Source organism: Bicyclus anynana, chromosome 12 (assembly GCF_947172395.1).
Source record: "Bicyclus anynana chromosome 12, ilBicAnyn1.1, whole genome shotgun sequence".
In the NCBI taxonomy this organism is placed as follows: domain Eukaryota; kingdom Metazoa; phylum Arthropoda; class Insecta; order Lepidoptera; family Nymphalidae; genus Bicyclus; species Bicyclus anynana.
In genome coordinates, this window is record NC_069094.1 from 4756762 (window position 1) to 4769774 (window position 13013).

General features: G+C 36.9%; 1 protein-coding gene across 4 annotated transcripts in view; it reads right to left on the minus strand.

Annotated features, from left to right (window-relative positions):
- The window catches only part of LOC112048517 (uncharacterized), a 125251-nt gene that overhangs the window by 46069 nt on the left and 66169 nt on the right, over positions 1-13013 (minus strand). For all 4 annotated transcript variants that reach the window (XM_024086057.2, XM_052884748.1, XM_024086056.2 and 1 more), the window contains 10 exons: positions 12143-12191; positions 10473-10637; positions 9102-9394; positions 8435-8586; positions 7833-8050; positions 7024-7360; positions 6149-6306; positions 5675-5788; positions 5211-5349; positions 3581-3784 (listed from right to left, as the gene is read on the minus strand). In XM_024086057.2, the coding sequence (XP_023941825.2) occupies positions 3581-3784; positions 5211-5349; positions 5675-5788; positions 6149-6306; positions 7024-7360; positions 7833-8050; positions 8435-8586; positions 9102-9394; positions 10473-10637; positions 12143-12191 (1829 nt within the window). The remainder of the gene's footprint in view (positions 1-3580; positions 3785-5210; positions 5350-5674; positions 5789-6148; positions 6307-7023; positions 7361-7832; positions 8051-8434; positions 8587-9101; positions 9395-10472; positions 10638-12142; positions 12192-13013) is intronic.

Here is a 13013-nt window from a genome sequence, read left to right on the forward strand (position 1 = left end):
TCTGGTTGGTTATGCGGGCTATAGACCTTCAGTTTTAACTGTAGTTTTATATATCTAAGTTCAATCAAAACCACTCAGCAGATAATAAATAGTCCTCAATTTTATCTAACATTCCGACCGAACAGTTAAAACTGTAAATCTGTAAATAAATAAAAAAACTGCCTATTGTGGTCTACACCACAATAGGCAGTTTTTTTATTTATTTACTAGTAACATGACTGTTTACAAAACAGTCATATTGGAATTCAGCTTGTGAATGACGCTATCTTCTATAGGTACGCTGTGAATATTTTCTCGATGAATTTGTAAATAATAATAATGATATTGGAAAGATAACTGCGATGTTTGTTTGTCAATTATGTTCAACGATGTACGAAGAATCGCCTTTGTCTGTCGCTATCTTTTGTTTGATAGTTTCAACAAACACCACACTGGCAAGTAGTCTTCTAGACATTTATAAGTTGAAATGTAAATGTATATGTATACTAATATCAAAAATATGTAGGTAAAGTTTCTATGTATACTAATATCAAAAATATGTAGGTGCTGTAGGGGTAATATCTGGATCTACTGAACCGATTTTGATTATTCTTTTACCATCAAAAAAGCCTCATTATTTTTGAGTGCCATTGGATATATTTTGTACGCAGGTGAAACCGCGGGGCGTTGGGTTGTAGATGATATAGCAGGTAATTGTACAGCTCCACATGCCAGAATTTGTCCGGGACGTACTACCGCCATGATTATTTCTGCCAGTAAGCAGCATTCCTGTGTTCTGGTCTGAAGGGCATGATTGTCTAAACGAGGCTTAACAACGCCTCAGGTTGATGAACTCAGGGCGGCTCTGTTAAGTGCTACTATTTGTATAGGGATGGTTTTCTACTGACTATTCACCATAGACTTATAAAATAGACAGACGGCTACCAAACAACTGAAGCGCCATAATGGCGCCGAGCAATTCTGTGTGTGAGTGCGAAGTGTATTGCCAGATATAGGAAATTAATGGCGGTCTGTCTTCATATGTGCATGTGTATCGGCGTGTATATATTAATGCGTACCTACTGCGAATACCTGCGACTCGCTTGATGTCGTCAGTCCACCTGGTGGAGAGTCAATCAAAAACTGCGCTTTCTAGTGCGGGGTCGCTATTCCAGCACCTTGGGACCCCAACATCCATCGGCTCTACGAACTATGTGCCCGCCATATGCCACTAGCTTCGCGACTCATTGAGCTATGTCGGTGATTTTGGTTCTTCTGCGGATGTCCTCATTTCTGATTCGATCAAGCAAAGATACTCCTAGCAAAGTTCGTTCCATTGCCCGCTGTGTTACTCTGAGCTTAATTTATGAGGCCAATAGTTAGCGACCATTCTATGTATGTATGTAACTATATCATTTAACTCACGCTGTACTAACTTCCAACGATGACCGACTAAAATCTTTTCTTAATAGGCAATTTGGTACGTTTCAAATTAGCTTTACCCAGTAATTACAGAATCCTAAATTACTCTTAATTTGACTTGTTATTGGCTTGTTATTTCTTTTTCGTATACATTACGGTGACGTTATATCACCTAACGCAAAAGATTAATGTTCATCATTTAGGTACTTCGGCTTATTTATTTATTAATTACTAGCTGTCGCCGCGTGGTTTTACCCGCGTGGTTCCCGTTCCCGTACGAATACGGGGATAATATATAGCCTGTAGCCTTCCTCGTTAAATGGGCTATCTAACACTGAAAGAATTTTTCAAATCGGATCAGTAGTTCCTGAGATTAGTGCGTTCAAGCAAACAAACAAACTCTTCAGCTTTATAATATTAGTATAGATTAGATACACGATTATATTTCTTTCAATACGTCTTATTTCTTTATTTAAGTTATTTTTAGTAAAACAATAGATACTTAGTAGCTTTTAATTAGTTGATTTTGCTTATAATGTTTTTATGCTAATGAAAATAATTGGTTTTAGTTTCAAGTTGTTCGCAGGGAAGTATTTTGTATGGGATTTTTTGTAGGCATTCTCTGCTCTAAGGAGATGCTCTGAACAATGACAGATGTCATCAAGTCAGCGATTGCCGTATAGGTATTTAGATTTGACTGCCTCATTGGTACATGTTAGACTGGTTCAGCTAATTAGCTACAGACAATGAAGTCCTCATCATTCAGAGCCTCAATAGCTCAATAGTAAAGCGGTTGGACTCATCACCGAAGGCTGGTGGTTCAATCCCCGCCCCGTTGGTCTATTGTCGTACCCACTCTTAATACAGACTTTAACGACTAATTGGAGGGAAATGGGAATATTGGTAATATTTCAAAGATAAGACAAAAAAAGGGATCGAAATCCGTGTTAAGCCAACAAAAAAACATGTTAAAGGGATTTTTCTTACGAGAAAATTCCCCTATATTATTTCCTTTTATAGCAACCTGGAGTTGGAAAGTTGGCAGTGTTAGTACACCTCATAGCTTCGGAGAGCACGTAATGTCTATGAATGAGCACCTGTGTTTGCACACATACTTGTGCACTATAATCTATTACTTCCGCATCCTGTGACCATTCAACACAAGTAAATTCAAGAACGCTTAAAACTATACTGTTTTTTGGTGTGCTCAAAGTGTCCGTGACAATAAACTGCAGCTAATCGTCATCAAGTTAATCAATAAAACCGCTTGGAATGTGAGAGCGTATTTGGAGAAAGAAGAAGAAAGAAAAACAGAAGCCATTAGAGGTCAGTCCTCTTCATTCATATCTCCGTATCCTATCGAGTAATCCTACAGTCCACTGCTCTTACAAACTAGTCAAAAATAATTATTTACGCTCCATATTTTATGGTTTCAATCTGTGTTGAGATTACGTACATGGCGTAATCTCAACACAGATTGGTCACCGTGGCCGAAAATCGTCTCATCCTAGACTTCATCATTGTTTTCTATCAGTTATGATTGTAGTCAAACCCAAGCCTATTGACCATATAAATGGTCCTGGTAAAGTGCCGATTACCTTCGACCCCAAGGGTGTAGCTACCGCCCTATCAGCCGTATCAATGATACGGGGCCCCCGACTACAAGGGCCCCTTACGTGTGAAACCTAAAATTAGTAAAATGTAATCTACAGTCTTACTTATGCTGGTGCTTTCCGGGAAAAAAACATGAAAACTGCAGAGCTTTCGCTTCAGAAATGACAAAAGTTAAACACGAATCTCTTTTTTTCCTGGGTTATGCGTGGGCCCAAAAGTAGGAAACATGCGACTTAGGCTAAGTCATTCATATTTGTTTAAAGCGTACATTTTTGTTTGTTTTGTGAAAAAATATCATATATCATTCTTCATATGGGAACGAAGTGATCTAAAGACATAATATGTAGTTAGTGAAAGACTAAGAATAAGATTTAGGTTAAAGTTAAATTACTGATTAGTTACATAAGTAGGCTAGATCGTCATCTTATGAAGTACTAAATTGGTAGTTTACAATAGAAAAAAAATACTTCAATATTAACTAATTTTGATACATGGCTCCAAGGCACGCTACGGCACTGGTTTACCCTAATATATCTTTAAGAAATAATAACTATTAAAAACTCACCCTATCTTGCTAAGACTTGTGGTGCTCTCAGTGAGGGAATCTGTCGTCTTCCCTTGCGCCATTGCCGCCAACTGCCGGTCCAGCAGGTTGTTCCTCTCCAACAGCTGGCTCCACTGCCGGATGGCAGTCTTCGAGCTGGACAGCTCCTGGCGAAACTGCCTCTCGTCCAGCGAGTTGAGACCGCTGCGGAATGAGCTGTCGAGCCTGGAGGAAGTAACTAAATACCTCACATAAATGTTTACGACAAACCCAAATTAATTTAAGCAATAATAACGCAAGAGTACATAAAACTTCATCAAAATCGATTTCTTTGTCATCAAAATTATTAACTATAGACTAGCTGACGCCGCCGGTTCCTGTTCCCGTAGGAATACGGGGATAATATATAGCCTTCCTCGATAAATGGGCTATCTAACACTGAAAGCATTTTTCGGACCGGATCGGACCAGTAGTTCCTGAGATTAGCACGTTCAAGCAAACAAACTCTTCAGCTTTATAATATTAGTATATATATCATAGAACTTATTTCGTAACTAAGAAATACCATTTAGGTATTGTTGCTTCTCAGGCATACTATGATCTTATCACCTGTTACGTTAATATCTCATCAACTGTCCCCAAATAATGAAAACAATTGTCCCATTGTTTAATATTTTTCAAATGATAACTGATAACGATCCAGAAAGAAATCTAGTGTTTTGCGTCAGTTTTTAACTTGAATATATTACTACATTTTTGTAGTCACTATGAGAACTTTGATGTAAACCTAGTGTTTTGTTTATTTGCGTCAGTCAACTTGAAAATATTACTATACATTTTTGTAGTCACTATGAGAACTAATTTCTATGTAAATAGACCATTATGTATAATGTAACAATATTGTAATATTGCGCTTTTTTTTGGAGTAAAATCAAAGTCAAAAATATTCATTCAAAACCCAAAAAAGGGCAGCGTGGTAGGTCTAACTTCCATATGTTCTGTCCTGTAAGAGGAAGGCCTGCTGACCTCTTCATTAAGTTGGTCTTTATTAACAACCTAACAAAATAAACATCAAATCAACTGAGAAATGACATTTACCTACTGTATGATATCCACGAAGGGTTATCAGTAGGCACCGGATAACATTTGTTACATAAAATCTCATTTATAAATGACACAGGTCAAAGTTAGTAAATTAGCCAGGACGTAGTGGATTTTTAAAATAGGCTGATATTAATGACTAACCGACGCCCGTGAGAATACGGGGATTTATATAGCTGACATTCACAAATAATGTGGGCTTTCTGCTGGCAAAAGAATTTTCTAAATCGGTTCAGTATATCCAGAGATTATTTCCTACAATACCACAAACTTTGCCTCTTTGTAATATTAGTATAGAAGAAAAGGCGAGAGAACTTAGACAAATAATCTATAGACCCGCAACACCTAACAATTTTTCACTTTTAGGTAAGCCAATTGTGACTATATGAGCGTAAGAGCTAAGCTAATTCCACTCGTCAACACGAACACGAGCGTACTTATCGTAGCGTAGGGATTCGTCAAGGACTCCCATTTCGGGGCTTACGAACCCTGCGACTACACACTATCTACATATGTGTTATAAAACTATGCAAGAGAACTGGTTCCTTACCTCTCAATATAATCGTCAACGCTTTGTAAGCTAGAGATAGATTGTGCCAAATCGTTGTCCATCATGAGATCGTCTGAAGCGAGGCTCGAGAGTGTGTCCAAGGAGGGTGTCCTCTCTGTTGCTGGATTGCGACCTTGGCCTGTTGATATAAAACTTAGTTCTTTACATTATAGTACGTTCATTGATTTTTTATACATTAGAAACATTATCCATTCTTCTAAATATGACCAATATTGCCGATTAAGTAAAGATAGTCGTAAAGAGTTTGCTAAGATTGTTCTGATATAGGTTTTGAATCTGGTGACCCAGTTCTTAACCGTGATATCTGACAAGGCTTACTTCTCTTAGTCCAGAAATTAACTTATAAATCGAAAGCAATATGATTTGTCCAAACAAAAAATGTATGGGTTATAATTAACTAGTGCAAGTTCGAAGTTACAGTTAGTAACTGTAAATGATCTTACATTTTCGACTCCGTTGCGTTTGTGGACTTGACAATACGTGGTCTCTTGATTTTCTCAAATTTTTGGTTGGATCAGAATCTGCCCTTTTGACTGATGGACTGCCATGGTTGTTTTCTAAAAAAAAAATAAGTTTAAAAGTAAAGTCAAGATATACATAGGTACTAAGAGTATTACACACTTTTGTACACTTTTCTGCTCTGGAGTTCTATTCGATTAAACACACGACTCGTATATTATGATTGTACCTATTATATGTATTTTGAACTGGATTTGTTTAATGATGGTCTGAGTACCAGCTCAACAAAATCTGTTCTTTGGTTTAGTTGTGAAAACATAACAGACTGACTGACATATATACTATTAAGTATACGAGTAATATTGATTTTATAGGATGAGTATCCTATCCAGGATCTATATCACAGGGATTTATTATTGTATTTACCTTAAGAGCTTTATGCTGTGGTATTTACTCACTTCTAAATAATAATGCTGGTTGATCGGCGATTTCGTCGTCAAAGAAGTCTCGCCCATCAGAGAGGGACAACGACCCTGACGCGTGTGTGGGAGTACCGGGCGACGGTGGGGTGATGTTCTTGCTGCCTCCGCTGTCGCCGCTGCCAGAGCCGTCGCTACTGCAATATTCAAAGGTTAATTACATGAGCATTTGGTGCAGGGCCAGGTAAAAAGAGGCGCACAGGGAGATATCTACTTGATGGATGGCGATAAAGGCGACAATTTAAAAATGAATGAACTTACTGTTACTATTACTACTTAGAGTGTAGATCCTTGACGCTGCACAAATGCGGGATGATAAATTTTAGTGATAATATTTGACACGGTAACTATGAGATGTTTATGATTTGAATTGACAGATTAAAGTACATTTAACTCCGTACAACGACACAAGGAGAATTATGAAGTTCTTGGAAAAAAGTAAATGGAGTATACGAGTACTATGAGTACGTGCATATCGTTGTTAGTTACTCGTAGTCTATATGAGGTTATCGGCAGGCGGCGTCTCATCATCCAGTAGGCTTTATGTTGAGGATATAATAAAATAAGCAATATATAGCAAAACTAACCTTCCACCCTTTATAGGCTGTATGATGTATGTATGTATGTGTGAATTTCACCATCAATTCTATCATCGTCTTCTGTAATTGGTCCCGGAGTTCTTGTCTTAGTGTTAGCAGTTTGACATACACTAAATATTAACGGAGAGTCTCTTTCTACGTATAGATCGTTGTTAGATTCACTCGCATTCCATATGAGGCTATCGGCAGGCGACGTCTCGTCATCCAGTAAGCTTTGTGTTAAATTAAAATAAGAAATATGTGATAAAAACTAACCTTGCATCCTTTATAGGCTGCAGAATTTCACCATCAATCCTATCGTCATCCTCTGCAATAGGTTCTGGAGTTCTGGTCTTAGTATTAGCAGTTTGATATGCACTAGATATTGATGGAGGATCTCTTTCTATGTGCAGATCATTGTTTGAGTCACTCGTGCTTGTGGAAGATATGAGGCTGTCAGCAGGCGATGTCTCATCATCAAGTAGACTTTGCGTTGATGTTTCCAATGCGGATATGTCAAATTTGGATTCTTCTAGCGTAAGCGTCAGGTTGTGCTCTGCGCTCTGGTTTGTGCATGTACTTGTCGTGCTGTAGTTTGAACTTGTCATTGATCCTGAGTACAAAACACATTTTAATATAACCAAAAACTCAATTAATTAATTATTAAGCAATACATAAGTAAGTAGTTTATTTTTCTATGTATGTCTCGAAATGATAAACAATCATAATCAACAATAAGCATAAAGGCGAAATTATATTTGTCTGAAGTGTCGTGTCGTGACGCATCAGAACAGAATCGGTATCATACAGTTTTGTTGCGACACATCAGAAGCCATCACGACATGTCACAACACATAATATGCTATACAAAATGGTATACCAATTCTGAGCTTCTTCTTGTAACGCCATTGGTTTCTAGTTGGTTTTTCTAATCAGTTAATAATCACTTAAGTTTAGTCGTTTTTCCACGATTTCGAAAATAATTAAAATTCTAAAGCAGTGTACTACAATTAAGTAGCTAGGTATTGTACATGGACAAGAAGGTAACCTCCTTGTTAAAAGTAATATTATGAAACAAATAGTACCCATCATAGTTCCACGAAGAGAATCATGTTGGCTCAGAGTGAGAGATTTCATCAGCAAAGGATGTGGCACAGGCGGCTCATCCGCTATAACGATTGTCTTTGTTGGCACTTCTATCTCAACTTTCTTAACTTCTACTTCTGGTTCCTTTGTTTCCACTTTAGATTTGTCGTCTTCACAACTTGACACGCTGAGAGCAATTGATACGTCGTCTTGAGATCTATGAGTTAATTAAAATATTAAATTTAATGCATTTATATAATTAATTGTAAGAGAAAGGCCATATGTATGTTAATTTCTACGATGAACTCAAATTATTCTGCTTTCAATGTTATTTTATTTTTAACTGCCTCGTTAGTATACAGTCTGATGTGGATGCGGATCGAATGGTCTATGTTACGATTCCTCAGGCTTGTCTTTCATCTAAGTTTCAGTAAAATACTCAGATATCAAGGTACACGAAGCTTTGCATGTCACGAATAGCCGCGACACATAGCAACATTGTCAAGAAGCAAGATTGTGTTAGAGGTCGCGCCCTCAATAAGGAGGAATACGACGCAAGGAGAAGGAAGCGATAAATGCATTTCTTAATTCATTGAGTTACCTGGTAGCCATAGCTTCGCCCGCGGCGTGGCTTTGCCATGCGCTACTGTTACCAAAGTGGCTAGCTTCACTTTTACACGATGGACTGGATTCCTTGCTGGAGTCCACAGTTGCTGGCGATGCTACTCCACTAGACGACTTTATAAATGATTTCTGAAATAAAAAAATTTCTTTATTATCATCTATATTTTTAAGGATCCAGTCCTGCAAACTTCCGAGTAAATAGCATGTTAATACTGTTTTCCGCGGCATATTTAGAAAATAATTTCACCAGTCTCCAATCACTTAACTTCGCGACAACTCTTCGTAAAACACTATTTATTAAAGTTCAAGGGAAACAGTTGCCACTAATCTAAGCAACTATATTATAAACGTTTTTGGCGTCTGAGACATGATTTCTATTTATATTCTTCATATCCTGTAAAAATTTAAAAATAATACGTTTTTTTATGTGTAAATGATGATGCAATCTAAGATGGAAGCGGGGAGGATCGGGATCCTTCCAGTCAGCTAGCTCCAAACTCTAGATTAACTAGATACTCTAGATAATTGATTGTCTGACCATCATAGGTTTATAGTCCATGACTTTCATGTTTCTAAACCCATTTAAATGTAAACTTCCAGTTATATACCTATAGCAGCTATTAAATATTTTAAATCTCATTTACCTGCTTATTAAGTACTTCGGGTTGTGCTCTATCCAATACGAACTTCTCTTCATCTTTGTACTCAAAATTAGTTTGAATTCTACTAGGCCTACTTCTATTTCTATAACGTTCTAAAGTAGACATGGGTGAGTTTTGTCTTTGGCTGGGTTCTGGTACGGGCGTGGGTTTAGGAACGATGGGTGATGGCGGCGAGTACGTGGGTATTGGTTCGCTCTCCGGTGATGACTCCTCGTTGAATGAACTCGGCAATTTGGGTAGAGGTATCACTGTGTGGCCTGTTACTACAGCGTCGTCTGAAACAAAATAATCATATTAGACGTACTTTTATTTATTACTTATAACTCGTGCACATTATCTTGACACCTGGCTACCAAATACAACCAAACAAACACAGTACAAACATAATTTCGAGCCAGAAGTCAAGTTATTCCGTTCGAGCTGTAGGTATTTAGCTCCCATTTTTATTTATTTGCACTTAAATAAATGGGGTAAAATAAATTATATCGACGAGAAAATAAATACAGAAGTGACATTATAAGGTGAATCTGAAGAGGGGTTGAAAGTTTGTTGAAAAGTCCTTTATTTTTTAGCAATGAAGGTATATATTTTGTGGATATAAAAATTTAATGTATTTTTTTAAATTTCACCCCTAAATGGCTGAAACGGTTGAAAATTTGTCTAAAATATCAATTTTAAAATTGTAAATACGAGTATTTTCGATACATGGTACACAGACGATCATTAACTTCGGAGTGAAATTTTAATTCAAGTCCATAATTTTTCAAGTTATATTCACGGTAACGGATTGATCGATCGATCGATGAGAAGTATCTGATTGCCTTTTAAGGTACATATGGGCCCGATCAGCTATGGAAAGGACACAATGGAAGAGGAAGGGGGAGGCCTTTGCCCAGCAGTGGGATGAAATTTAACTATATACTTAGCATGTACTAAATATTATGTAATTTAGATGATTCCGGAGGGTGTGGGTTCGAATCCGGTCCAGGGCATACCTCCAACATTTCAGTTGTATGCATTTTAAGAAATTAAATATCACGTGTCTCAAACGGTAAAGCAAAAACATCGTGAGGAAACCTGCATACCAGAGAAGTTTCTTAATTCTCTGAGTGTGTGAAGTCTGCCAATCCGCATTGGGCCAGCGTGGTGGACTATTTGCCTAACCCCTCTGATTCTGAGAGGAGACTCGAGCTCAGCAGTGAGCCAAATATGGGTTAATAATAATAATGATGATGATGATTCACGGTAATTGGTACATTGTAAAATGTAAAGGGGTTAAAAGGGTAAAGGCTGACTGATTTTCGCAGACGAAAACGCAAGCATCAACTAGTGAAATGAATATGTGTAACATACCCATAATATCCAAGTCAGCAACCTGCAGCTCCCGTAGGTGGAAGTTGTGAGAGCCACGCATCACCATCTCAAGGTTCCGCGGACGATGTCGCGAGCGGGGGGACAGGTCCCCTCCCTCGCCACCCGTCCACACTCCTGAGTCCGAGGACACTGCTGAACCTGCTCCTAGCAGAAAATATATCAAATGTTGATATAAGAATATAAATGTTCGGTCCATATAAACTGTTTGCAACTACTAGGTGCCGCACAAATGCAGGTAAACGGTCACCAATAGTAAGAATGACACAGACGTATAATAAGCACTTCAAAAACATAGACATTTTTGCCAGTCGAGTAGGTACTTTTAAAAAGTTGGTCATCGGTACACTTAAAAGCGATTAATAATTTTGCTGATAATAATTTTGCTATTTATTTATATACTTTAATTTTTAGTGTAATTGTGTCATTTTTTTTTGTTTTTTTTTTATTTCATTATTTTCTTTTCTTTGTATAAAAGCAAAGTGCTTTTTAGATAATTTAATTTAATTTGAATATCATTTTTATCAGCCCCATCTACATTTTGTATAATTACTCGTGGATAGAGATGTGGGTTGTGTATGTAAACTATTTGTTTTTAAATTTACTTTAAGTTTTGTAATATATATTATTGTACACAACTGTTTTCGATCCCAAATAAATAAAATAAAATAAAATAAAGTTTTGCCCGATACTGATACATGCGAGTTGGTCAGCGCAGAGCTAAACTCACGCTTGTATCTTGGCTGCCCAACACGAGCCTGAGGTATTTAATAATTTGTGGGAATGGATATAAGTACCATAAGTCGGTCGCCAGAGCCTCGTCTGTCAATCTGCAGGGTGAACCACGAGCAGGTGAGGTTGGCAGTTGGGGTGACTTACTGGTACCTACTAGCCTCCTCGTTACACTCAGGCTATTTTACGGCCCACTACAGGAGAGGGGATATGGAGCTTAGACCCAGCACGCTCTATGTGAGTTGGCGGGATAAGGGTGTTATTGTCAAATTAACGAATAATACGAATTTACGAATAACAATTAACAAATACCTCTTCCAAGTGAGGTGGTTTCCATCTTAGACTCTATCATAACTTAACATCAGATGGGGTTGATAACTAAGTCAATGGCTAACTTGTCATAGAGTGAAAAATATACTTTCACATTTATTTAATACTAGCTGACGCCGCGCGGTTTCACCCGCGTGGTTCCCGTTCCCGTAGGAATACGGGATAATATATAGCCTATAGCCTTCCTCGATAAATGGGCTATCTAACACTGAATTAATTCTTCAAATCGGACCAGTAGTTCCTGAAATTAGCACGGTCAATCAAACAAACAAACAAACAAACTCTTCAGCTTTATAATATTAGTATAGAGACCTAATTATGATATTGAAATTTTAGATAGGGTGGCAGACTTTCGTCAGTTTAGTTTAGTTGTACTTAGTTACGTTATTGTTCTATGTAAATTGGACGTAGAAAGTCATATTGTGTGGATAACATACAATCTGCCTGCCGTCATGCTTAATTAAAAAAAAATAGGTATCTGCTTAAAATTATGTAAGTAGCCAAGTTTTTTCAAGTTGTACCTTAGGTAGGTACATTTTTATGAATTAGAAGAAGAAATTAATTAAAAAACTTTAAAGAACAACAGTTACCTTCTCTCCATCCATCGACAGCACCGGCTTTCCTCGTATTATTGACTACCTGGAAATAATAAATACACTCATTACACTCATCACTGTCACTGGAAACATCAACAAGATTAAAGTAAGTTATTAACCATTCTAACTAAGTATACAAAACCACATTTCTAAACACGAGGAGACCGCTCAACGTCAATACACGTTACAGAAATGTCTCAAAGCTTAGAAACTGCAAGAGATACACGGGTGTACAATCGAGAGATTAATCTTACGATATCTCAAACCACTCACTTTAAAATCACTCAAATCTAGGTTTCATGTTTCTGATTTTTGGGCTTTAATAACTTAAATCAATAGATTTGCAAGTACATTAGACACGTGTTAGCTTAAACAGAATCGAGTTTAATCTAAAGTTAGTAGGAACACACGGACAATTAATTACAGTAAAAGGGGTCATTAAATTGCAAAATAACGAGGAATACCTACACTCGTACGTTATATATCTACCTACTAGTAAATACGAGCAGGTACGTTCACATTCACTTTTTATGACTCTTTAGCTCAACTTTATAGCAATATAAATTTTCTCTATTACAATTATAATTAAAACTGTTTCATGTAACATGTTATGATATTCGTAGGTAAGTTTTAGTAGTTTATAGAAACTTATTTATTAAACATCTGAGTATTATGTAAAATTTAGGAGTCTTGAACTTTATTTCATATATTTTAACCTAAATTATTAATTTTCTCCGCCACCGTCAATATGGAATTCAATTTATTCAATTTATTTTCAATTTATTAAATCAATTCAATCAATTTAATAAATTAAATATAATTTATGTCAAGTGTTTTGTAGCCAAGTGGTTTATGCATCTACTTA